We start from the raw sequence: 26,250 nt of genomic DNA, 5'->3' as shown, positions 1-26,250 counted from the left end.
TCTTCTGATGGCCCTGCAGACCTTCACCACCTTGCAGACCCTCTGGTGACCCTGCAGACACTCTTCTGACAGCCCTGCAGACTCTCTGGAGACCCTGCTGACCTTCTGATGGCCTTGCAGACCTTCTGATGGCCCTACAGACCCTCTGGTTGCCCTGCAGAACCTCTTCTGATGGCCCTGCAGACTCTCTGGTGGCCCTGCAGACTCTCTGGTGGCCCTGCAGACCCTCTTCTGATGGCCCTGCACACCCTCATGACCTTGCAGACCCTCTGGTGGCCCTGCTGAATGCAGGAGGGTGGGACTAGATGATCTTTAAAGGTCTCTTCCAATTCTCCAGCAAAAAACAAACAAACAAACAAGCAAAAAAAAAATACCCAACCCCAGCAAACAAAACAACAAAAGTAGAACTACAGCCCTTAGCCTTCAGGGGTTAATTTGTTGCACAGATGTGTTAATGTCAGGCTTAACAAGGCCCTGAGTTTTATTTTTGGATGAGAAATTCTTCCACTGGTAATGTTTTGGGTTTTTTTATAGCACTGAGCCTCCCAGCTGGCTGCATCCTGTGATAACTCCGTGGGTTATCTTTTATCTCAGTCAGTGTTTGTGAGCTGACTTGCTGGCACATGTCATGCCCAGCAGTTTTTATGTCAGCCTTTCTGGGAGTTAACTCTTGGTTTGTTTGGGTTGGTATTTTGCTTTTTCTCCACTTCACCAAGGTGCAGGCAGAAAAGGGCCTCTCCTTCAACCCCTCTGCCTTCCCAAAGGGCAGAGAAAGGGAGTAAAGGAGTGAAACGGAGGGGGTAGGAAAGAAACTCAAGCAGCTGAGGAAAGAAGTTCAACTGGGTTGATGAAAACCTCAACAGGAGCTGAGAGCAGCCCTGAGGAACAGGACCTGGGGGTCTGGGGTGATGAAAAGCTCAACAGGAGCTGAGAGGAGCCCTGAAGAGCAGGACCTGGGGGTCTGGGGTGATGAAAAGCTCAACAGGAGCTGGAGAGCAGCCCTGAGGAACAGGACCTGGGGGTCTGGGATGGTGAAAAGCTCAACAGGAGCTGGAGAGCAGCCCTGAGGAACAGGACCTGGGGGTCTGGGCTGGTGAAAAGCTCAACAGGAGCTGGAGAGCAACCCTGAGGAACAGGACCTGGGGGTCTGGGCTGGTGAAAAGCTCAACAGGAGCTGGAGAGCAGCCCTGAGGAACAGGACCTGGGGGTCTGGGATGGTGAAAAGCTCAACAGGAGCTGGAGAGCAACCCTGAGGAACAGGACCTGGGGGTCTGGGCTGGTGAAAAGCTCAACAGGAGCTGGAGAGCAGCCCTGAGGAACAGGACCTGGGGGTCTGGGATGGTGAAAAGCTCAGCAGGAGCTGAGAGCAGCCCTGAGGAACAGGACCTGGGGGTCTGGGCTGGTGAAAAACTCAACAGGAGCCTGCAGTGTGAGTGCAGCCCAGACACAACCCTGTGCTGGGCTGCAGCCAGAGCAGTGTGGGCACAGGGCAAGGGAGGGGATTCTGCCCCTTGGCTCTGCTCTCCTCACACCCCACCTGCAGCCCTGGGGGCAGCTCTGCAGCCCCCAGCACAAGCAGGACATGGAAGTGTTGGAGCCAGTGCAGAGGAGGCCACCAAGATGCTGAGAGGGCTGCAGCAGCTCTGCTCTGAGCACAGGCTGAGAGAGTTGGGGCTGTGCAGCCTGGAGAGGAGAAGGCTTGGAGGAGACCTTGGAGTGGCCTTGCAGGATCTGAAGGGGCCTAGAGGAGGACTGGGCCTATTGACAAGGTGTGGGAGTGACAGGTGGAGGAAGAATGGGTTTAGACTGGCAGAGGGGAGGTTTAAACTGGATGTGAGGAAGAAGTTGTTTGCAGTGAGGGTGGTGAGAGCCTGGCACAGGTTGCCCAGAGAGGCTGTGGCTGCTCCCTCCCCAGAGGTGTTCAGTTCCATGTTGAATAAGACCTTGAGCAACCTGTTCTAGTGGGAGGTGTCTCTTCCTATGGCAGGGGTTGGAATTGGATGATCTTCGAGGTCCCTTCCAACCTAAACCATTCTATGATTCCATGATTCTATGAAACAGAGACAAAGAGACACAAACCAATGGGGAACCCAACCCCTGACGCCACTAACAGCACTGCTGGCACCAGTGATAGCATGGGAAGAAACTAAACCAGTTGGGGTGAAAATAGGAACAATCCCATAAACCAGAGACAATTCAGCCACTGAAGAAGGGGACACAGCCTCAAGCTGTGCCAGGGCAGGTCTAGGCTGGATGTTAGGAGCAAGTTCTTGACACAGAGAGAGTGACTGGCATTGGAATGGGCTGCCCAGGGAGGTGGTGGAGTGGCTGTGCCTGGAGGTGTTCAAGCAAAGCCTGTCTGGGACACTTAGTGCCATGGTCTGGTTGATTGGGCAGGGCTGGGTGCTAGGTTGGACTGGATGAGCTTGGAGCTCTCTTCCAACCTGCTTGATTCTATGATTGGCCAGGGCTGGGTGCTAGGTTGGGCTGGATGAGCTTGGAGCTCTCTTCCAACCTGCTTGATTCTATGATTGGCCAGGGATGGGTGCTAGGTTGGGCTGGCTAAGCTTGGAGCTCTCTTCCAACCTGCTTGATTCTATAATTGGCCAGGGCTGGGTGCTAGGTCGAGCTGGATGAGCTTGGAAGTCTCTTCCAACCTGTTTGATTCTATAACTCTGGACAGGATTGGGTGCTAGGTTGGGCTGGATGAGCTTGGAGCTCTCTTCCAACCTGCCTGATTCTATGATTCTATGAAGAGCCCTAAACCATAATAAAACCCAACCACACAATCAAAACCCTTCTCTTTCTTTGCCACCACACTGCTGAGTTAAAAAGAAAACAAAGTCTGACGTTAAAAAAAATGATTTATTATTAGACCCCAAATTTCTAACCCTGCAGCTCCTTCATAGCTTCTCTACAGGACCAGCACAGACTGTCATAGCTGTTATCTAATTTGCCTTCATTTTCACAGATGAGGAGGCACAGAAGACAAAAGACAACTCTCCTTTGGGTGTGTGTGTGCCCCTGCACTGCGTGGCAGCAGGTCCCCTGCACCTGCATGAGAAGAGGAGGCCAGAGGAGGCACTTACTTTTCCAAGGGGTCAGTCATTTTGGCCAAGTTCTTGTGGAAGCGTAAGGCTTGGATGTCTTGTGTCTCTATTTTGGGAGGTAGAAGTCCTTGCAACCCAAGCAGCTGTCGTTCATGCAGTGTAAAAGCCATGCCCTGCAAACAGGAGAGGAGAGCAGTTAGTGGCAGCTCCTCCTCCAGCGCGTTGATTTGCAGTCCCCTGTTTGCCGCCAGGGACAACCTGCCACAGCCTCCTCCCTCGGCAGGGGCTGGGAATTGTTTTGGTTGGAAGAGACCCCTAAGATCACAGAGTCACAGAGTGTCGGGGGCTGGAAGGGACCTCCACAGCTCGTCCAGTCCAACCCACCCCTGCCAGGGCAGGAGCAGGCAGAGCAGATCACACAGCAACACATCCAGGCAGGCTCTGCAGAGCTCCACAGAGGGACACTGCACAGCCCCACCCTGGGCAGCCTCTGCCAGGGCTCTGCCACCCTCCCAGGGGGGAAAAATTCTCCTCCTGCTCCAATGCACTTCCTATGGCTCAGCTTGCAGCCAGTGGCCCTTGGCCTGGCACTGGCATCCCCCAGCAGAGCCTGGCTCCAGCCTCCTGCCACTCACCCTGCACATACTGATAACCACTGATGAGGTCAGCAGGTCCAAGCACGGACCCAGCACAGCCAGGTCACCACTGAACCATGCTCTCTCTCCCTTACTGCCTTTGGGAAGGCAGAACCACAGAATCACACAGAATCACAGGATGGTAGGGGTCAGACAGGACCTCCAGAGGTCACCCAGTGCAACTTCCCTGCCAAGGCAGCATCACCCAGGGTAGTGCACACAGGAACACATCCAGGCAGGGTTTGGAAAGCCTCAAGAGAAGGAGACTCCACAACCTCTCTGGGCAGCCTGCTCCAGGGCTCTGCCACCCTCACTGCCAAGAAGTTTCTCCTCATGTGGAGCTGGAACCTTCCCTGCTCCAGTTTGTGGCTCCTGCTCCTTGGCTCACTGCTGCTGCCCACCAACAAGAGCTTGGCCCCACAGAGACAAAGTTCTCCCTCCTGTTCCCATGGCACCTCCTCTGCTGCAGCTTGCCCCCTGTGCCCCTTGCCCTGTCACTGGGCATCCCTGAGCAGGGCCTGGCTGCCTCCTCCTGGCACTGCCCTGCACATCTTTACCACCAGGACTGAGGTCACCTCACCTGAATGAGTCTCTGTTCTCCAAGCTCCCAGCCCCAGCCCCTCAGCCTGTCCCACTGCCTGCAGCAGCTCTGGGCTCTGCACTAGACTCTCTCCAGCAGCTCCCTCAGGTCCTTCTTGAGCTGAGGGGCCCAGACCTGGACACAGTATTGCAGATGTGGCCTCAGAGGGGCAGGAGAACCACTCAGCACTCCCCTTCTAACCCAGCCCAGGATGCCACTGCCCTCTCGGCCACAAGGGCACACTGCTGGGAGCAGGACCCTCTGTGCAGCTCAGTCCCCACCCGGACTGCTCCATGAGGTTGTTCTGCCCCAGATGAAGACTCTCCTTGTCCTTGTATTTCATGACATCTCTCCCCACCCAGCTCTTCCAGCCTGTCCAGGGCTGGCTGGATGGCAGCACAGCCTGGAGCAAGGGGTCTCAGCCACTCCTCCCAGACTGCTGCCATCAGCAACCCTGCTGGCACTGCCCTCTGTGCCCTCACCCTGCTCACTGGTGAGCGAAGGGTTCACAGGCAGCATCGTGAACCATCCCAGCCCTAACCCTGGACAACCTCCCGGAGGTGTCACGGCAGCAAACCATGCAAACACCCATCTCAGTCTGCTTCCTCCCCCTTTTCCCTCAGCTCCCCCCCACCTTCGTCAGCATCAGCAGCTTCTGCCTTTGTGAAGTAACCCTTCCTGGACACAAACTGCTGGCTGTGCAAGCTGCTTAGGACACGAAGCAGAGCACAGCTGCTCAGCAGCTGTCCTGTTCTGGCTGCTAGTTTCAGGCACTGCAAAACCAGAACCCATGCCAAAAGATTTACAGCATTAAGAAGGAAACAAAACCAGGTGAGTGTCTTGTGAGAAGAGGGTACAGACCTCTGGTCAGTAAAGCCACTGAATTCAGTGACTTCAGTCATGTCAAAGGCCTGAACCCCTCCAGCAGGGCCACACTGGTTGACACTGGCATTCCACTTTAAGCCAGCTGAATTATCTCACCAGCAAAACCTAAGTCCTCCTGCTCAGAAACTCTCAAGTCCCTACAAAATAAACTCTGCCTCATTGCTAATTTCCACTGCTGGCCATGACCCTGGGAAATTGGCTTTTCCTTCATCTCCCTCTGCAGTGAAACCAGTGACCTTAAACTGCCTGGGTCCTTAATAACACCACATGAGCCCCGAGGTCAGTGCTAAGCAGAACAGCTGCTCATCTTTCTGCTGTTTGTTCACCTTTTGCAGCTCCACTCAACGAGTGTTTCAGTGTACCTGGAGTTATAATAATGTTAAAGACAGTGAATTCTTGAAGCACTCCCAGATGCCTGATCCAGTGTGAGGTGTCCCTGCCCATGGCAAGGGGGGCTGGGACTAGATGATCCTTGTGGTCCCTTTCAACCCTGACTGATTCCATGATTCTATGACTCTATCATTCCATGACTCTGTGATTCTATGACTCTATCATTCCATGATTCTATGATTCTATCATTCCATGATTCTATGATTCTATCATTCCATGATTTTATGATTCTATCATTCCATGATTCTATGACTCTATCATTCCATGATTCCATGATTCTATGACTCTATCATTCCATGATTCTGTGACTCTATCATTCCATGATTCTATGATTCTATCATTCCATGATTCTATGACTCTATCATTCCATGATTCCATGATTCTATGACTTTATCATTCCATGACTCTATGATTTTATGACTGTGATTCCATGGCTGATTCTATGATTCTGTTACTCTATGATTCCATAATTCTATGACACTGATTCTGTGATTCTATGATTCTATGACTCTGATTATATGATTCTATGATTCTGTGACTCTATGATCTGGATGAGTCTGGGATTGGGTCCAGCATCAGTGAGTGTGCAGCTGGCACCAAGCTAGGAGCAGCTGTGGAGCTGTTGGAGGGGAGCAGAGCCCTGCAGAGGGACCTGGCCAGGCTGCATGGGTGGGCAGAGGCCAAGGGCATGAGAGTGAACAAGGCCAAGGGCAGGTTGTGCACTTTGGCCACAGCAAGGCCAAGCAGCACTGCAGGCTGGGGCCAGAGTGGCTGAGAGCAGGCAGGCAGAGAGGGCCCTGGGGGTGCTGTGAGAGAGCAGCTGCAGAGGAGGCAGCAGTGCCCAGGTGGGCAGCAGAGCCAGTGGCATCCTGGGCTGGCTCAGGAGCAGTGTGGGCAGCAGCACCAGGGAGGCTCTTGTGCCCCTGTGCTCAGCACTGCTCAGGCCACCCCTGCAGTGCTGTGTCCAGCTCTGGGTCCCTCAATTCAAGAGAGATGTTGAGGTGCTGGAAGGTGTTGAGAGCAGGGCAGCAAGGCTGGGGAGGGGCCTGGAGCACAGCCCTGTGAGAACAGGCTGAGGGAGCTGGGGGGGTGCAGCCTGCAGCAGAGGAGGCTCAGGGCAGAGCTGATTGCTGCCTGCAGCTGCCTGCAGGGAGGCTGTAGCCAGGTGGGGTTGGGCTCTGCTGCCAGGCAACCAGCAACAGAACAAGGGGACACAGCCTCAAGCTGTGCCAGGGCAGGTCTAGGCTGGATGTGAGGAGGAAGTTGTTGTCAGAGAGAGTGATTGGCATTGGAATGGGTTGCTCAGGGAGGTGGTGGAGTTACCACCCCTGGAGGTGTTGAAGCCAAGCCTGGCTGGGGCATTTAGTGCCATGGTCTGGTTGGTTGGGCAGGGCTGGGTGCTAGGTTGGGCTGGCTGAGCCTGGAGCTCTCTGCCAACCTGCTTGATTCTGTGATTATGATTCGATGACTCTATGATTCCACGATTCTATGACCTCACCACATTAAAAGATGCTTTAGTTTCTCACCAGGCCCAGCTCAGGAAGCTGAATGCCATCAGCCTCCTCACTCCAACCAGAACAGAGCCAAGTTTAGTCCAGAGCAGCACTATAAAAACCACAGAGCCTTTCCCAGCACATGCTGCAGTCCCACTCCTTAGAGAATCAGAGAATTGCTTAGGTTGGAGAAGACCTTTAAGATGATTAAGTCCAACCCTGCTAGGTCACCACTGAGCTATGTCCCTCAGCACCACAGCTACACAGCTTTGGAAGCCCCCCCAGGGATGGGGACTCCACCACTGCTAACCCTTCTGGGTTGCCTGTGACCATCAGCTGCCTCCTGTTTTGGACTTGAGATTGTGGTTTGGTCCCTGTAATGCACCTCAGAGGATGCAGAGTTTCCCTACTGGGCGCTGAGAGCTGTAGAGCTACAAAATTCCTCTCCTTTGCCCTCCTTTTGTAACCCCCAGAACCCAGTGGGCAGGCCCCGTGGTGAAGCAGGAGGTGCTCAGCAGCTCCCAGCAGCAGGGATGATGTTCTCCAAGAGGCACCTCAGACCCCACCACCTGCTTCAGGGCCCAACTCCCTCTGCTTTCCAGTGGGATTGAATGCCTCAGCAGCACTGTGATGGTGTGAGCTTAAGCCTCAGGAACGGCTTTTTGGCTTCCCTTGGCTCCCCCCCACAGGGCTAAGAGTCCTCTCCCTGAGTGTTCTGCACTGACTTTCACTTAGATTAGTTTCCTTAATCCTCTTTGCAGCTCAGAAGAAAACCAAAACACAGCAGGTGTCCTCCCCAGGACAGAGCAGGCAGAGAGCACCCAGGAGCAAACCCAGCACTCCTCGAAGGCCACAAAGGAACTCATTAACAGGGCAGGAAAGAAATCTATGGTGGCAGAACCAGCGTCCTCTTGTAGGAAAGAGAAAGGAGAAGAGGAAGGGGAAAGGGGAAAGGGGAGGGGAGGGAGGGAGAAGGGGAAAAGAGGGAAAGGGGAAGTAGGAAGGGGAAGGGGAGAGAGGAAAGGGGGAAAGGAGGAAGGGGAAAGAGGGAAAGGGCGAAAGGGGGAAAGGGAGAGAGGGGGAAAGAGGGGAAAGGGAAAGGGGGGAAGAGGAGAAGGGGGAAAAATGGAAGGGGGGGAGGGGGAAAGAGGCAAAAGGGGAAGAAGGAAAAGGGGGAAGGGGGAAAAGGGGAAAGGGAAAAAGGGAAAAAGAGAGAAAAAGGGGGAAAGAGGAGAAAGAGGAAGGGGAAGGGGAAAGGGAAGGGGAGAAGAGAGGAAGGAGGGAAAGGGAGAAAGGGGGAAAGGGAGAAAGGGTGAAAGAGGGGAAGGTGCAGGGGGAAAAGGGGGAAAGGGAGAAAGAAGGAAAGAGGGGAAATAGGAAGGGAAGAAGAGGGGAAAAGAGAGAAAGGGGGAAAGGGAGAAAGGGGGGAAGAGGGGAAAGCAGAAGGAAGGAAGAGTGGAAAGGGGAAAGAGGGAAAGAGGAGAAACAGGAAGGAGGGAAGAGTGGAAGGGAGGAAGGGAAAGAGAGGAAATGAGAAGGGGAGAAGAGGGGAAGGGGGAAAGAGAGAAAGAGGGAAAGAGGGGAAACAGGAAGGGGGGAAGAGGGGAAGGGGGAAAGAGGGAAAGAGAGAAAGAGGGAAAGAAGGAGGGAGAGAGGGAATGAGGGAAAAGAGAGAAAGAGGTGAAACAGGAAAGGGGGGAAGAGTGGAAGGGAGGAAGGGAAAGAGAGGAAATGAGAAGGGGAGAAGAGGGGAAGGGGGAAAGAGAGAAAGAGGGAAAGAGGGGAAACAGGAAGGGGGAAGAGGGGAAGGGAGAAAGAGGGAAAGAGAGAAAGAGGGAAAGAAAGAGGGAGAGAGGGAATGAGGGAAAAGAGAGAAAGAGGTGAAACAGGAAAGGGGGGAAGAGTGGAAGGGGGAAAGAGGGAAAGGGGGAAAGGCATAAAGAGGGAACAAGGGGAAACGGGAAGGAAGGAAGAGTGGAAGGAGGAAAGAGAGGAAAGGGGAAGAGAGGAAGAGGAGAAGGGGGAAAAAGGGAAGAGGGGAAGGGGAAAAGGGGAAAGGAGGAAGGGGAAGATGGGAAGGGAGGAAGAGGAAGGGAAAGAGGAAGAGAGGAAGGGCACGGAAAAGAAGAAAGGAGAAAAGGGAAAGTGGAGAGGAAAGAAGGGGAAGGGGGCAAGTGAAATGCAGTGCTGACAGATCTTCAGCCAAGACACACTCACGTTGAAGCCCCATGCCCTGTGCCTTTAACCCACAAACTGTCTGCTGTGGCCCAGCAGCTGGGCCCTGGGACACAAAGCAAGTGGTGCTATAAATACCAGCACATAAACATTCTGGGTGCTTGCACTGCTTGAAGGTGATCAGGAGGGCCTGGATCCTGCAAGGCTGATTTTTATAGCACCACTAAGCTAACACCTCCTCAGCAGGTGGCTTTGAGTAGCCTGGTCCTGTGGGAGGCTGGACACAGATGATCTGTAAGGTTCCTTCCACACCAAGCCATTCTGTGAGTACTCATCCTGCAAGCACAGATGGAGGTGAGAGGGAGAGATACTTTTATCTGGTACTATAAATCATAGGATCACAGAATAGATTGGGTTGAACAGAACCTCTAAAGGTCTTTTAGTACAACCTCCTACACTCACTAGGGACATCTGCACCCAGAGCAGGCTGCTCACAGCCCCAGGGACATCTGCACCCAGAGCAGGCTTCTCACAGCCCCTCCTGGAGCATCCTCTAAGGGCAGTGGGTCCCAGGTCACTGTGAGCACAGAATCAGAGATTGGGTTGGGTGGAACAGGACATCTGAAGGGCTTTTAGCCCAACCCCTGCACTCAGCAGGGACATCTGCACCCAGGGCAGGCTGCTCACAGCACCAAACAACCTCTTGGAGCATCCTCTAAGGGCAGTGGGTGCCAGGTTACTGTGATCACAGAACCAGAGGTTGGGTTGGGTGGAACAGGACATCTGAAGGGCTTTTAGCCCAACCCCCTGCACTCAGCAGGGATATCTGCACCCAGAGCAGGCTGCTCACAGCCCCAAACAACCTCCCCTGCAGTGCTGCCAGCCATGGGGCAGCTCCCAGCTCTCTGGGCAGCCTGGCACAGGCTCTCCCCACCCTCACTCAAACATTTCTCCCTTCTCTCCACTCTCAACCTCCCTCCTTCACTCTAAACTCTCAACCCTTGGCCTGGCACAACAGCCCTTCAGATCAAGTCCCTCAGCTCTCTCCTGGCCCCTTGCAGCACTGCCAGGCCACCAGAAGCTCTCCCTGCAGCCTTCTCCCCTGCAGCCTGCCCAAGCCCAACTCTCTCAGCCTGCCCTCCCAACAGAGCCCTTCCAGCCCTGCCAGCACTGCTGGGGGCTCCTCTGGCCCCACTCCAGCAGATCCCTGCCTGTGCTGTGCTGAGCACTCCAGAGCTGCCCCAGCACTGCAGGGGGGGGTCTCAGCAGAGCACAGCAGAGGGGCAGAATCCCCTCCCTGCCCCTGCTGCCCACGCAGCTGGGGATCAGCCCAGGGCACGTCTGGCCCTGAGCTGGCAGCACTGGCTCACATCCAACCCAATCTGCAGTAAACACTCTGAAGCACTCTGCAAACCTGCACAGCTCACAACAAAGAGCCCATCCAAAGCCCCTGGCAAGGATGCAAACGCAGGACACATCCAAACATGCCACTGCTAGGAAAACGAGTTGGCCTGCTTCAGAGGGATGATTTAACCACATGGTTTTCATGTAACTTTAAATCACTGCCACAGCATCCTTCAGCAGCAGGTTCTAGGCTGTGACACAGCTCTGGGCTTGGGCTTTTGTTTTTTAATAAAGTCATTTTCACACTGGGACTGTGCCTTGCAGCCTCCCTTAACTCCTTGTGCCTCAATCACAAAGTTCACTATTGCACAAGCTGTGTCTCCACTGCAGTTCACACTGTAAAGTTCACTCACAGGAATCAAAGGAGTATCTCCTATCTCAGACATAGATCCAAAGTTTCTCTGTGCTTACAAGGACAGTGTAGGTTATGGAAATCTCCTCTAATTTCTCTCCTCCTTCACTGTTTTAAACTCTATTTTCCCCCTCTCTTCATTATTCCGGTACATTGGACTGGAGGGTAACCAGCAACATGCTCCTGAGGAACTGTGACATCACAGAATCAGTCAGGGCTGGAAGGCAGCACAGGGAGCAGCCAGTCCCAACCCCCTGCCATGCCCAGGGACACCCTACCCTAGAGCAGGCTGCACACAGCCTCAGCCAGCCTGGCCTCAAACACCTCCAGCCATGGGGCCTCAACCACCTCCCTGGGCAACCCCTTCCAGCTCTCACCCCCCTCATGCTGAACAACTTCCTAACATCCAGTCTGATGCTCCCCATTTCCAGCTTTGTTCCATTCCCCCCAGCCCTATCCCTACCATTCCCCCCTGCCTATCCCTCCCCAGCTTTCCTGTAGCCCCCTTCAGATCCTGCAAGGCCACAGTGAGGTCAGCTGGGAGCCTTCTCCTCTCCAGCCTGCACAGCCCCAGGTCTTCTCTAGGTTCTTCAGCCTTTAAAGAGTCAGAATCCCAGCACGGTGGGGGCTGGAAGGGGCCTCTGGAGATCATCCAGCCCAACCCCCCCTGCTAAAGCAGGGCAGCCACAGCAGCTTGCCCAGCAGCACCATGCCCAGGGGAGTTGGCAGCTCTCCACACAAGGAGACTGCACAACCTCTCTGGGCAGCCTGCTCCAAGCCTCCAGCACCCTCACAACAGGCAAGTTTCTCCTCGTGCTCAGATGGAACCTTCTGGGTTCCAGTTTGTGCCCACTGCCCCTTGTCCCTGGGCACCACTGCAAAGGGTCTGTCCCCAGCCTCTCCTGCTCAGATTAGGACACAGAAGCTGTAGCTGGGTGGCCCAGCTTTTGCCACTGACCCCTGTGTGACCCATTTGGCTCAAGAACCAGAAAGGGAGATGAGCTGAACGAGGACAAACCTTGTGGTGTCTGGATTCACAAGTGGGAACCCTAAACCTCAGGCACAGGCTGCAGTTCCACCCAGCAGCTCTGGATCCTTCCCACCCAGCTTCCAAGGGCCTGAGCAGTGCATTTCAGCAAGGAAAGAGGAGCACAGCAGATCCCAGCTGTTAAGAGCTGCTGTTTTGGGTAGAATGTGCCTTCAGAGTGATTCTTTGTGCAGCTAAATCTTGACCTTTTTCTTTTACCCACACCTCCTTTTGCTCCAGACCGCAGACATTTCAGTGACCACTCAGAATTTCACCTACTTTTGTTTCCAGGCTCCTCACCCTCAGAGCAAAAGAAGCTTCTCCCTGTGGTCAGATGGAACCTTCTGTGCTTGAGAAGACTTCAGTCCCTCCACAGGCAAAGACACCATCACCTCTTCCACAACCTGTATGAGGAGCGACTGAGGAGGTTGGGGCTGCCCAGTCTGGAGAGAAGAAGGCTCCCAGGTGACCTCACTGTGGCCTTGCAGTATCTGAAGGGGGCTACAAGAAAGCTGGGGAGGGACTTTTTAGGCTGTCAGGTAGGGATAGGACTGGGAAGTGATGGAACAAAGCTGGAAATGGGGAGAGTCATCCTGGATGTGAGGAGGAAGTCGTTCAGCAGGAGGGTGCGGAGAGGCTGGGAGGGGCTGCCCAGGGAGGTGGTTGAGGCCCCATGGCTGGAGGTGTCTGAGGCCAGGCTGGCTGAGGCTGTGTGCAGCCTGCTCTAGTGTGAGGTGTCCCTGGGCACGGCAGGGGGGTTGGAACTGGCTGCTCCTTGTGGTGCCTTCCAACCCTGACTGACTCTGTGATTCCAAGAACCAGATGCAAATCCCTTTGGCTGCTGAACCAGACGCAGCTGACCCGCAGCAGCTCCTGTTTACTAATGCCACGGCTGTAGCCAAAAGCATTTCCCTGCAGAGAAGGGGAAGAAGTCAGAACTAAGTCCTTACACTCCAGCAGGGAAGTCAGACAGCCTCTCTAGGGTTTGTTTCAGAGACAAGACATTCAGCTGCTCTTTTTCTAACCGAACAGATTGTTCTCCTTTCATGGCATTAATCCTAACACACACACACACACACACACAAAATAACTGGAAAAAAACGAAGACAGCCCTTTCCCTTTCCCTTTCCCCTCCTTTCCTTTCCCCTCCTTTCCTTTCCCCTCCTTTCCTTTCCCTTCCTTTCCTTTCCCTTCCTTTCCTTTCCCTTCCTTTCCTTTCCTTTCCTTTCCTTTCCTTTCCTTTCCTTTCCTTTCCTTTCCTTTCCTTTCCTTTCCTTTCCTTTCCTTTCCTTTCCTTTCCTTTCCTTTCCTTTCCTTTCCTTTCCTTTCCTTTCCTTTCCTTTCCTTTCCTTTCCTTTCCTTTCCTTTCCTTTCCTTTCCTTTCCTTTCCTTTCCTTTCCTTTCCTTTCCTTTCCTTTCCTTTCCTTTCCTTTCCCCTCCTTTCCTTTCCCCTCCTTTCCTTTCCCTTCCTTTCCTTTCCCTTCCTTTCCTTTCCCTTCCTTTCCTTTCCCTTCCTTTCCTTTCCCTTCCTTTCCTTTCCTTTCCTTTCCTTTCCTTTCCTTTCCTTTCCTTTCCTTTCCTTTCCTTTCCTTTCCTTTCCTTTCCTTTCCTTTCCTTTCCTTTCCTTTCCTTTCCTTTCCTTTCCTTTCCTTTCCTTTCCTTTCCTTTCCTTTCCTTTCCTTTCCTTTCCTTTCCTTTCCTTTCCTTTCCTTTCCTTTCCTTTCCTTTCCTTTCCTTTCCTTTCCTTTCCTTTCCTTTCCTTTCCTTTCCTTTCCTTTCCTTTCCTTTCCTTTCCTTTCTCTCTCCCTCCCTCCCTTCCTTCCTTCCTTTCCTTCCTTGCTGCCCCCATTATTCCCTCCTTCTTTCCCTGCTCCTTCCTTGCTTGCTTCCTTTTTTCCCTCCTGCCCCCATTTCCCCTCCCTCTTTCCTTTCCTTTCCTTCCCTTCCCTTCCCTTCCCCTTCCTTCCTTCCTTCCTTCCTTCCTTCCTTCCTTCCTTCCTTCCTTCCTTCCTTCCTTCCTTCCTTCCTTCCTTCCTTCCTTCCTTCCCTCCTTCCCTCCTTCCCTCCTTCCCTCCTTCCCTCCTTCCCTCCTTCCTTCCTTCCTTCCTTCCTTCCTTCCTTCCTTCCTTCCTTCCTTCCTTCCTTCCTTCCTTCCTTCCTTCCTTCCTTCCTTCCTTCCTTCCTTCCTTCCTTCCTTTCCTTCCCTCCCTCCTTCCCTCCCTCCCTCCCTCCCTCCCTCCTTCCTTCCTTCCTTCCTTCCTTCCTTCCTTCCTTCCTTCCTTCCTTCCTTCCTTCCTTCCTTCCTTCCTTCCTTCCTTCCCTCCTTCCTTCCCTCCTTCCTTCCCTCCTTCCTTCCCTCCTTCCTTCCCTCCTTCCTTCCCTCCTTCCTTCCCTCCTTCCCTTCCCTTCCCTTCCTTGCTGCCCCCTTTATTCCCTCCTTCTTTCCCTGCTCCTTCCTTGCTTGCTTCCTTCTTTCCCTCCTGCCCCCATCACCCTTCCCTTCCCTTCCCTTCCCTTCCCTTCCCTTCCCTTCCCTTCCCTTCCCTTCCCTTCCCTTCCCTTCCCTTCCCTTCCCTTCCCTTCCCTTCCCTTCCCTTCCCTTCCCTTCCCTTCCCTTCCCTTCCCTTCCCTTCCCTTCCCTTCCCTTCCCTTCCCTTCCCTTCCCTTCCCTTCCCTTCCCTTCCCTTCCCTTCCCTCTCTGCCTCTGGACAGCTGATCAAAAGGTGGCTGCAGATGAAACAGTTCCACCCTCTAAAAGCATGCAGGCCCCCAGGGAGCTGATGAAAGCTGCAGGTGGATGGCCATGCAACCTCCATACGACCAACCAACCAACCACTGGTTTAGTGGAGAACTTGTTCGAGGAGGCTTCATGGCTGGAGATGATCTCAAGAGTCCTTTCCAATTTGAATGACTTTATGATTCCATCTATCTCCATCCCAGCTATGCAGGTGTGGTGCTCTGCACATACATACAATCCCAGGCAGCACTACAGGCTGGGGACAGAGTGGCTGAGAGCAGCCAGGCAGAGAGGACCTGAGGGGAATGGTTGGCAGCTGAAGATGAGGCAGCAGTGCCCAGGTGGCTAAGGCCAATGGCAACCTGGGCCGGCAGCAGCACAAGGGAGGTTCTTGTGCCCCTGTGCTCAGCACTGCTCAGGCCACCCCTGCAGTGCTGTGTCCAGCTCTGGGCTCCTGCGTTGCAGAGAGCTGCTGAGGTGCTGGAAGGTGTTGAGAGCAGGGCAGCAAGGCTGGGGAGGGGCCTGGAGCAGAGCCCTGTGAGGAGAGGCTGAGGGAGCTGGGGGGGTGCAGCCTGCAGCAGAGGAGGCTCAGGGCAGAGCTGATTGCTGCCTGCAGCTGCCTGCAGGGAGGCTGTAGCCAGGTGGGGTTGGGCTCTGCTGCCAGGCAGCCAGGGCCAGAACAAGGGGATCCAGTCTCAAGCTGTGCCAGGCCATGTTCAGGCTGCATGTGAGGAGGAAGTTGTTGTCAGAGAGAGTGATTGGCACTGGAATGGGCTGCCCAGGGAGGTGGTGGAGTGGCTGTGCCTGGAGGTGTCTGAGAGGAGGCTGCATGAGGCACTCAGTGCCATGGGTTAGTGGATCAGAAGGTATTAGGGGATAGGTTGGATTCCATCACCTCAGAGGTCTTTCCCAATCTGGTTAGTTCTGTGATTTCTGTCCTGAGAGAGTGGTAAGGCACTGGCACAGGCTGGCCAGGTTGCTGTTGGAGTCCCCATCCCTGGAGGTGTTGGAAAGGAAACTGAATGAGGCACTTAGTGCCACAGTCTAGTTGATTGGATAGGGCTGGGTGAGAGGTTGGACTGGATGAGCTTGGAGGTCTTTTCCTGCCTCTGTGATTCTATGATACACACATAAGTTTTTGGCTTCCCAGTTCAGGAGGGACAGGGATCGGCTCGAGAGAGCCCAAGGGAGGGCTACAAAGATGCTGAAGGGACTGGAGCACTGCCCTGTGAGGAGAGGCTGAGGGACCTGGGGCTGCTTAGCCTGGAAAGGAGAAGACTTAAGGAGATCTGATCAATGTTTGTAAATATCTGAAGGCTGGGGGCCAAGAGGGAGGGGACAAACTCTGCTCACTGCTCCCTGTGACAGGACAAGGGGCAATGGCAATGAACTGCAGCACAGGAGGTTCCACCTCAACATGAAGAGGAACTTCTTGCCTGGAAGGGTCCCAGAGCCTGGCACAGGCTGCCCAGAGAGGTTGTGAAGTCTCCTTCTCTGGAGCCTTTCCAGGCCTGTCTGGCTGTGTTCCTGTGTGCCCTGAGCTGGATTGTGTGGCCCTGCTCTGGCAGGGGGCTTAGACTGGATGAGCTCTGGAGGTCCTTTCCAACCCCTGACACTTTGTGATTCTGTGATAAACTGTTCTGAGCTTAAAGAAGAAATCCTGGGCCTGAAGTGAGCAGCTGGAGCATTTATACATACCTCAACCTCCCCTGGCACAACCTGAGGCAATCTCCTCTTGTTCCTTGGGAGAAGAGGCCAACCCCACCTGGCTCCAGCCTCCTCTCAGGCAGTTGCACAGAGGCAGAAGGTCTCCTCTCAGCCTCCTTTTCTGCAGGCTAAACAGCCCCAGCTTCCCTCACACACTCCTCATACCTCTGCTCTATTAATACCACACAGTGCCACACTTGATGCCACTTCACATGGCACAACAGCCACTGCCAAAGCTCAGGGATCATCTACCTGTGCATCATTTAGACAGCAGGAGGAGTTTTTTTCCTCTGTGAGGGTGACAGAACCCTGGAACAGGCTGGCCAGAGGGGTTGTGGAGCCTCCTTCTCTGGAGATACTCAAACCCTGCCTGGATGTGTTGCTGTGTGGTCTGCTCTGGGTTGGCCTGGCTGAGCTCTGGAGGTCCCTTACAGCCCCTGGCATTCTGTGGTCCTGTGATTTGTGGTGCTGTTTCCCCAGGAAGGCTGATGGGCATCCTGCCTGCTCAACCCAACTAACCCAGCCTAAAAAAAAAGGGATGGAAAGAAACCAAAGGTGTCAAAAAAAAACCCAAGCAGGGTGAGAAAGGGGCAGATGAAAGCAGCATTTGAACCTTGGGAGCTCATACAATCCTCCCTCACATTCTCTTGTCCTATCCTGCCCTACTTTTTTGTGGTGTGGTTTTTTTTTAGCTAGCTTTATCTGTGGGTTGGGTTTCTTTTGTTTGGGTTGGGGTTTTGTTGCTGTTGTTGTTGTTCTGGACTTTTGGGATATCTGCCAGAAGTCAGTCAGGTCACCTTAAGAGAATTGATTCTTTAAACAAAGTTAATGTACCAGAATTCCTGGAAGTGTTCTGGAAGGATGGGACAAGGCCCAGTGGGCTGAGGTTCAACAAGGCCAAGTGCTGAGGCCTGCACAACAACCCCATAAAGGCTCCCCGTTTGGGACAGAGTGGCTGGAAACTGCCCAGCAGGAAAGCTGTTGTTGGTCAACAGCTGAAGATGAGCCAGGGGGTGCTCAGCTGGCCAAGAAGGGCAGCAGCAGCATGGCCTGGATCAGAAGATTGTGACCAGCAGGAGCTGGGCAGGGACTTTCCCCCTAGATTCAGCACTTGTGAGGCCACAGCTTGAGTGCTGGGTTCAGTTTTGGACTCTTCATTCCAAGAAGGACATTGAGGGGCAGGAGCAGGTCCAGAAAAGGGCAACAAAGGTGGGGAGGGGTCTGAAAAACAGATCTGGGGAGGAGCAGCTGAGGGAGCTGGGAGTGTTTAGCCTGGAGAAAGGAGACTGAGGGGAGACCCTTTGCAGCTCCCTGAAAGGAGGCTGCAGTGCGGTGGGGATCGGTCTGTTCCCGGAAGCAAGCAGGCTGGCAGAGAGCTCCAGGCTCACCCAGCCCAGCCTAGCACCCAGCCCTGGCCAAGCAACCAGACCATGGCACTCAGTGCCCCAGCCAGGCTTGGCTGCAACACCTCCAGCCACAGCCACTCCACCACCTCCCTGGGCAGCCCATTCCAATGCCAATCACTCTCTCTGACAACAACTTCCTCCTCACATCCAGCCTGAACATGGCCTGGCACAGCTTGAGACTGGATCCCCTTGTTCTGGCCCTGGCTGCCTGGCAGCAGAGCCCAACCCCACCTGGCTACAGCCTCCCTGCAGGCAGCTGCAGGCAGCAATCAGCTCTGCCCTCAGCCTCCTCTGCTGCAGGCTGCACCCCCCCAGCTCCCTCAGCCTCTCCTCACAGGGCTGTGCTCCAGGCCCCTCCCCAGCCTTGCTGCCCTGCTCTCAACACCTTCCAGCACCTCAGCAGCTCTCTGCAATGCAGGAGCCCACAACTTGACACAGGTCACAACCACCCCATGAATGCTCCAGATGGGAAACCGCCCATTGGAAAAGGACCTGAGGGTGCTGGGTGACAGCAGCTGAAGATGAGCCAGGCTGTGCCCAGATGGCCAAGAAGGCCACCAGCAGCCTGGCTTGGATCAGCAGTGGTGTGGCCAGCAGGAGCAGGGTAAGGATTGTCCTCCTGGACTGAGCACTTGTGTCCACCTGTGGGCCACGGTCTCCAAGAAGCAACATGGAGAGAGTCCATTCCATGACTCTTTGCTCACTTGCAGGTTGGCTTCCTGTGTGCTTGCAGCAATTTTGTGACTCTAAATGTTTTGTGACACTTCCTCTGTTTCTGCCTGTGATTTTTCCTCCTCACAGCCTCAGTTCTTCCTGTTCTGTAAACGTATTTTCACAGAATCACAGAATCAGTCAGGGCTGGAAGGGGCCACAAGGAGCAGCCAGTCCCAACCCCCTGCCACGCCCAGGGACACCCTACCCTAGAGCAGGCTGCACACAGCCTCAGCCAGCCTGGCCTCAAACACCTCCAGCCATGGGGCCTCAACCACCTCCCTGTGCAACCCATTCCAGCCTCTCACCACTCTCATCACCAACAACTTCCTCCTCTCCTCCAGCCTCACTCTCCCCACCTCCACCTTTGAACCATCCCCCCCGTCCTGTCCTGATATCCTCAAAAGTCCCTCCCCAGCTTTTCTGTAGCCTCCTTCAGATGCTGCAAGGCCACAGTGAGGTCACCTGGGAGCCTCCTCTGCTCCAGCCTGCACAGCCCCAACTCTTTCAGGCTGTGCTCACAGCAGAGCTGCTGCAGCCTCTCAGCATCCTCCTGGCCCTGCTCTGGACCCCTGCCAGCATCTCCACATCCCTCTTGTCCCAGGGGCTCCAGAGCTGGATGCAGGACTCCAGGTGGGCTCTCAGCAGAGCAGAGCAGAGCAGAGGGGCAGAATCCCCTCCCTGGCCCTGCTGGCCACACTGCTGCTGCTGCAGCCCAGGCTCTGCTTGGCTCTCTGGGCTGCAAGTGCACACTGCTGGCTCCTGCTGAGCTTCTCCTTCCCCAGCACCCCCAAGTGCCTCTCCTCAGGGCTGTTCTCCAGACACTCACTGCCCAGCCTGGATTAGTGCTTGTATTTGCCCAGCTGGTTCCAGTACCTCTGTCCTCTGTTACCCTGCTCCTGAATTCTGTTTATTTCATTCTTCAGTCTCACCTCTCAAATTTCATAGCTTCATCAAATACCTTGAGGACATTGCACTAAACACATACTGGGTTGCATGGATAGAATCAAGCTTGGGAAAGGCCACCAAGACCACTGAGACCATTCTTCAGCTTGTGAAGAACCAACATTGCTTTGGCAAATGAGGTGGTGTCACCCTGTAAAGAGCCTCAAAAACCAAGTGTGGCAATGCCTGAGTTCAGGGTCCCACAGCCAACCCTGGCTGCAGCCTGGAGATCACATTATTGGTGGCTGGAGCAGACCCTGAAGGATCATCAAGTCCAGCTCAGCACTGCCAGGGTCATCACCAAACCATGGCTGTCAGCACCACATCCACACAGCTTCTGAACACTACCCAGGAATGGGGACCCCACCACTGCTCTGGGCAGCCTGGGCCAGGCCTTGACAACTGGTTAGGGGAAGAAATTGCTCCTCATGTGCAACCTAAACCTCCCCTAGCACAACCTGAGGCAATCTCCTCTTGTTCCTTGGGAGAAGAGGCCAACCCCACCTGGCTCCAGCCTCCTCTCAGGCAGTTGCAGAGAGGCAGAAGGTCTCCTCTCAGCCTCCTTTTCTGCAGGCTAAACAGCCCCAGCTTCCCTCACACACTCCTCATACCTCTGCTCTATTAATACCACACAGTGCCACACTGATGCCACTTCACATGGCACAACAGCCACTGCCAAAGCTCAGGGATCATCTACCTGTGCATCATTTAGACATCAGGAGGAGCTTTTTTCCCCTGTGAGGGTGAGGGAACCCTTGAACAGGCTGGCCAGAGGGGTTGTGGAGCCTCCCTCTCTGGAGATACTCAAACCCTGCCTGGATGTGTTGCTGTGTGATCTGCTCTGGCTGCCCCTGCTCTGGCAGGGGAGGGTTGGACTGGATGATCTCTGGAGGTCCCTTCCAGGCCCTGACACTCTGCGATTCTGGGATCAACTGTTGTGAGCTGAAAGAAGAAATCCTGGCCCTGCAGTGAGCATCTGAAGCATTCACCACCATACAATTAACAATTTTATTGCCAGTTAACAGACAAATGAGACTGACCTAACAGTGTTCTAAGTGCCCAGCAAGCTTCAAACCCTGCTTGGGCACAGCAGAAAAGAAAGATCCTGAAGCCAATGATGCTTCTTCACCATGAGAGCGGTGAGAGGCTGGAATGGGTTGCCCAGGGAGGTGGTTGAGGCCCCATGGCTGGAGGTATCACACAGTATCACAGTATTATCAGGGTTGGAAGAGACCTCACAGACCATCAAGTCCAACCCTTTACCACAGAGCTCAAGGCCAGACCATGGCACCAAGTGCCACGTCCAGTCCTGCCTTGAACAGCCCCAGGGACGGCGACTCCACCACCTCCCCGGGCAGCCCATTCCAGTGTCCAATGACTCTCTCAGGGAAGAACTTTCTCCTCACCTCCAGCCTAAATCTCCCCTGGTGCAGCCTTAGGCTGTGTCCTCTCGTTCTGGTGCTGGCCACCTGAGAGAAGAGAGCAACCTCCTCCTGGCCACAACCACCCCTCAGGTAGTTGTAGACAGCAATAAGGTCACCCCTGAGCCTCCTCTTCTCCAGGCTAACCAATCCCAGCTCCCTCAGCCTCTCCTCGTAGGGCTGTGCTCAAGGCCTCTCCCCAGCCTCGTCGCCCTTCTCTGGACACGCTCAAGCATCTCAATGTCCCTCCTAAACTGGGGGGCCCAGAACTGAACACAGCACTCAAGGTGTGGTCTAAGCAGTGCAGAGTACAGGGGCAGAATGACCTCCCTGCTCCTGCTGACCACACCATTCCTGATGCAGGCCAGGATGCCACTGGCTCTCTTGGCCACCTGGGCACACTGCTGGCTCATGTTCAGGTGGGTATCAATCAGCACCCCCAGATCCCTCTCTGTCTGGCTGCTCTCAGCCACTCCAACCCCAGCCTGTATCTCTGCATGGGGTTGCTGTGGCCAAAGTGCAGCACCCTGCACTTGGAGCTATTGAACCCCATCCCATTGGACTCTGCCCATCTGTCCAGGCGGTCAAGGTCCCACTGCAGAGCCCTTCTGCCCTCCAACCCAGCCACATCTGCCCCCAGCTTGGTGTCATCTGCACACTTGCTGATGACTGACTCCATGTTTCAGGCCAGGCTGGCTGAGGCTGTGTGCAGCCTGCTCTAGGGTAGGGTGTCCCTGGGCATGGCAGGGGGGTTGGGACTGGCTGATCCTTGTGCTGCCTTCCAGCCCTGACTGGCTCTATCCTATGATTCTACGTGTAACCTGAGCCCCTGTCACAGAGCAGAAATCAAACCTAGTGGAAGATGGTAAAGTATGTGTGGATGGCTGCAATTGTTTGGCTGCAACAGCAAGGGCACTGCAGATCCAGCTGATGACCTTTCCTGAGCTGCCCTGACAATAGGCACTTGAAAGCTGGCCTTCAGACACAAAGACCCTGAAAAACAACTGCAGGTGAAGCAGGAGACAGGTGAAGATGGGAGAGAAAGGAGGTAAAAACAAAAAAAGCCCAACAAAATAGAGAGACAAATGGTAGGAGAAAAGTTCACTCCTGCAGCAAAGAATAGGAGTAGACAAATGTGCAAGAGGGAAAGGGGAGATTGATTCTGAGCCAGCAATGAGCTCTGGGGGCCAGGAGGGGCAATGCCAGCCTGGGCTGGGTTAGAAGGGCTGTGGGGAGGAGGTCCAGAGAGCTGCTCCTGCCCCTCTGCTCTGCCCTGATGAGGCCACAGCTGAACTCCTGTGCCCAGCTCTGGGCCCCCCAGTGCCAGAGGGACACAGAAGTGCTGGAGAGAGCCCAGCAGAGAGCCACAGAGCTGCTGAAGGCAATGGCAGAGCTCTGTTAGGAGCAGAGCCTGAGGCAGCTGGGGCTGTGCTGCTGGCACAGGAGGAGGCTGAGAGGGGACTCAGCAGTGCTGAGCAATGTGTGCAGGGCAGGGGCAGGAGGCTGGAGCCAGGCTCTGCTGGGGGATGCCAGTGCCAGGCCAAGGGCCACTGGCTGCAAGCTGAGGCCTAGGAATTGCCATGGGAGCAGCAGGAGGAGGAATTTTTCCCCCCGGGAGGGTGGCAGAGCCCTGGCAGAGGCTGCCCAGGGTGGGGCTGTGCAGTGTCCCTCTGTGGAGCTCTGCAGAGCCTGCCTGGATGTGTTGCTGTGTGATCTGCTCTGGCAGGGTTGAATGGGCTGAGCTGTGGAGTTCCCTTCCAGCCACTGACATTCTGTGACTCTGTGATTCTGCCATCTTGCAGATCTTCTTTTAGAGTCCACATCTATTAAAGACCAAATGTTCTGCAGAGCTGATAAGGACTGGTTAAAAAAAAAAGCTAAACATAAGGAACTGGTAGGTGAGCCATAAATTGATGATCTCAACAGGCTGCCAGCAAGAGATAAACCCCTTTATTGTACCTGTATGCACATGATAGATGTGTGCTGCACTGTGGGCAAGGAGAGCACAAAGGGTAAAGTACTTCTGTGTATTTAGTCAATCATTTCTTTCTCTGCTGAATCCCCTAAAATACATTTCTCAGCAAATACATTTACAGTCCTGGGCCCCACAATTCAAGAGAGCTGCTGAGGTGCTGGAAGGTGCTGAGAGCAAGGCAGCAAGGCTGGGGAGGGGCCTGGAGCACAGCCCTGTGAGGAGAGGCTGAGGGAGCTGGGGGGGTGCAGCCTGCAGCAGAGGAGGCTCAGGGCAGAGCTGATTGGTGTCTGCAGCTGCCTGCAGGGAGGCTGTAGCCAGGTAGGGTTGGGCTCTGCTGCCAGGCAGCCAGGGGCAGAACAAGGGGACACAGCCTCAAGCTGTGCCAGGGCAGGGTCAGGATGGAGGTCAGGCAGAAGTCGTGCCCAGCAAGTGACTGGCATTGGGATGGGCTGCCCGGGGAGGTGGTGGAGTGCCCATGGCTGGAGCTGTTTGAGAGGAGGCTGATGAGGCACTCAGTGCCATGGGTTAGTGAGTTAGAAGGTGCTGGGGGGATAGTTTGGACTCCATCATCTGGAAGGTCTTTTCCAACCTGCTTCACTGTGATTCTGATACTGCACAGCCCCTGTCACGTAACTTGCCCTAAGACTTGTTCCATCAGGTGCCAGCTGTAACAATAAGATTGATTTAACAGAGTAAGGTTTTTACTCCTCCCCCACCCCATACCCTTCTCAAAAACATCACTTCTTGGAGTCATTAGGTTAAAAAAATCAACTGCTGTTAACAAGCATCTCTCTGCCTAGAATCAGTCAGGGTTGGAAGGGACCACAAGGATCATCCAATACCGACCTCCCTGCCATGCCCAGGGACACCTCACACTAGGTTAGGTTCTCCAGAGCCTCATCCAGCCTGGCCTTAAACACCTCCAGGGATGAGGCTTTCATCTTTCATTCCCCATAAAAACAAACCTGCAGGCAATGAATATATACTGCATTGTGCTCAGAGAATTCCAGGCTTACAGGGAAAAAAGAAAACCCACAAAGGTAAAAGCAGGAAGATATCACCAGCAAAACCATAAGACCTGACCTGTTGTTTTAGTCCCTGAAACTGTTGCATGATCAGCACTTGGAAAAAGCTTAGAGGGCTTGCACTAATTTCCACTGGCACGTCAGAGTGTTTATCACTCAGAGAAGGCTTGGAGATAACCTAATCTGGACAAATCACACCAATCTACCCTTTCTCCTCCTTCCCTGACACAGCCCTTTATAGTCAGCCACTCTCCAGCTTCTACAGTTTTGTCCCTAGGGATCCTGCACCTCCTACTGTAGGATGAAAAACAACAGTAGGAGACATGACTGCAAGTCTGGAGTGCTGTCTTCCTTTCCTCCTTCTCAGGACACTGAGGAGTCCTGCAGGCTGGAGCTCCAGACATGCTGGAGTAACTCTCCTCAGCTGCAGAACACAAAGGGTTGCAGCTTGGTCAGCCCCGCAGATGTTTTGAGCCTACTGGCCAACTTCTAAATCTGATGGGAAAAGGGAGAAGGGGAAAGTAAACTAACATGGAGAAGGAGGGGAAACAACCAAGGAGAAGGAGGGGAAGCAACCAAGGAGAAGGAGGGGAAACAAACAAGGAGAGGGGAGGAAATAAACAGGGAGAGGGGAGGAAACAAACAGGGAGAAGGAGGGGAAACAACCAGGGAGAAGGAGGGGAAACAACCAGGGAGAGGGGAGGAATAATCAGGGAGAGGAGAGGAAACAAAGAAGGAGAGGGGAGGAATAATCAGGGAGAGGAGAGGAAACAAACAGGGAGAGGGGAGGAATAATCTGGGAGAGGGAAGGAATAATCAGGGAGAGGGAAGGAAACAATCAGGGAGAGGGAGGGGGAACAACCAGGGAGAGGGAGGGGGAACAACCAGGGAGAGGGGAAGAACAGGAGGAGGAGAAGGGGAAGATAAGATTTTACTGTTCAGAGGAAAGAGCCATGCCTGCCTTCTGCTGAAAGGGTTGAGTTTATGTGTCTGAGCTGCCAGTTCACAGCAGCAGGGGTTCGTCTGTATGGAGGCAGTGCTGGAGACGTGGGAAGGAGCCAGGAATGCAGGGAGGAGAGAAAAAGACAGAAACGGGCAGAAAAAGGCTAAAACTGACAGCAAAAAGGGGGAGAAGTAAAATCAGAGAAGAGGGGTGAGGGGAAAAGCCAGGTATTAAAAAACAGAGGGTAAAACTGTGTTCAATGCAGCTTCCACAGCTCCACTGCTTGGGACACAGCCTCTCTGGGGAAGATTTACCACCTCTCCTGCCCACTTTGGACAGCTTGAATCAGCTGCCAAAAGCCTTCACCTCATTTCTTACTAGTTTTAGTTTACACAGGAATGGCTGCAATATTCCTGAAGGATGCTACTGGTCCTGGGGAGGGGGGGAAGGGATTAAGGATACAAAGCTAGAAAATAGCAGGGGGGAGGGGAAGAGATTGAGAAAAAAAAGGTGGAAAATGGGGGAGGAGGAAAAGAATGAGGATATAAAAAGGTGGAAAATGGTGGAGGGAATAAAGGAGATTGAGGATAAAAAGGTGGAAAATAGGGAGGGGGAAAAGGAGATTGAGGATAAAAAGGTGAAAAATGGGAGAGGAAGACATTGAGGATAAAAAAGGTGAAAAATAGGGGAAGGGAAAGAGATTGAGGATAAAAAGGTGGAAAATGGGAGGGGTAAACAGATTGAAGATAAAAAGGTGGAAAATAAGGTAGGGGGAAGAGATTGAGAACTAAAAAATGGAAAATGGGGGGGAGAGATTGAAGATTTAAAAGGTGGAAAATAGGGGAGGGGGAAGAGGATAAAAAGGTGAAAAATAGGGGAAGGGACAGAGATTGAAGATAAAAAAAGGTGGAAAATAGGGGAGGGGAAAAGGGATTGAGGATAAAAAGTTGGAAAATAGCAGGGAAGAAAAAAAAGATTGAGGGGGGAAAAGGTGGAAAATAGGAGAGGGGAAGAGACTGAGGATAAAAAGGTGGGAAATAGGGAGGGGAAAAAAGAGATTGAGGATAAAAAGTTGGAAAATAGCAGGGAAGAAAAAAAAGATTGAGGGGGGGAAGGTGGAAAATAGGAGAGGGGAAGAGATTGAGGATAAAAAGGTGGAAAATAGGGAGGGGAAAAAAGAGATTGAGGATAAAAAGGTGGAAAATAAGGTGGGGAGGAAGAGACTGAAGATAAAAAGGTGGAAAATAAGGTGTGGGGAAGAGAGGTTGAGGATAAAAAGGTGGAAAATGGAGGTGGGAGAGAGACTGAAGATAAAAAGGTGGGAAACGGAGGAGAAAAAAGAGATTGAGGATAAAAAGATGGAAAGTAAGGGAAGGGAAAAAGAGATAG

At 53.7% G+C, this 26,250-nt stretch overlaps 1 protein-coding gene across 2 annotated transcripts in view; it reads right to left on the bottom strand.

The window, feature by feature from the left end:
• Nucleotides 1–26,250, bottom strand: part of ME2 (malic enzyme 2) — a 69,779-nt gene that overhangs the window by 26,940 nt on the left and 16,589 nt on the right. For both annotated transcript variants that reach the window (XM_064176734.1, XM_064176733.1), the window contains exon 3: nucleotides 3,090–3,223. In XM_064176734.1, the coding sequence (XP_064032804.1) occupies nucleotides 3,090–3,223 (134 nt within the window). The remainder of the gene's footprint in view (nucleotides 1–3,089; nucleotides 3,224–26,250) is intronic.

Source organism: Pogoniulus pusillus, chromosome Z (genome assembly GCF_015220805.1).
Source record: "Pogoniulus pusillus isolate bPogPus1 chromosome Z, bPogPus1.pri, whole genome shotgun sequence".
In the NCBI taxonomy this organism is placed as follows: domain Eukaryota; kingdom Metazoa; phylum Chordata; class Aves; order Piciformes; family Lybiidae; genus Pogoniulus; species Pogoniulus pusillus.
The sequence above is the reverse complement of the archived record's forward strand: the minus strand, read 5'-3'. Positions and strand labels throughout refer to the sequence as shown.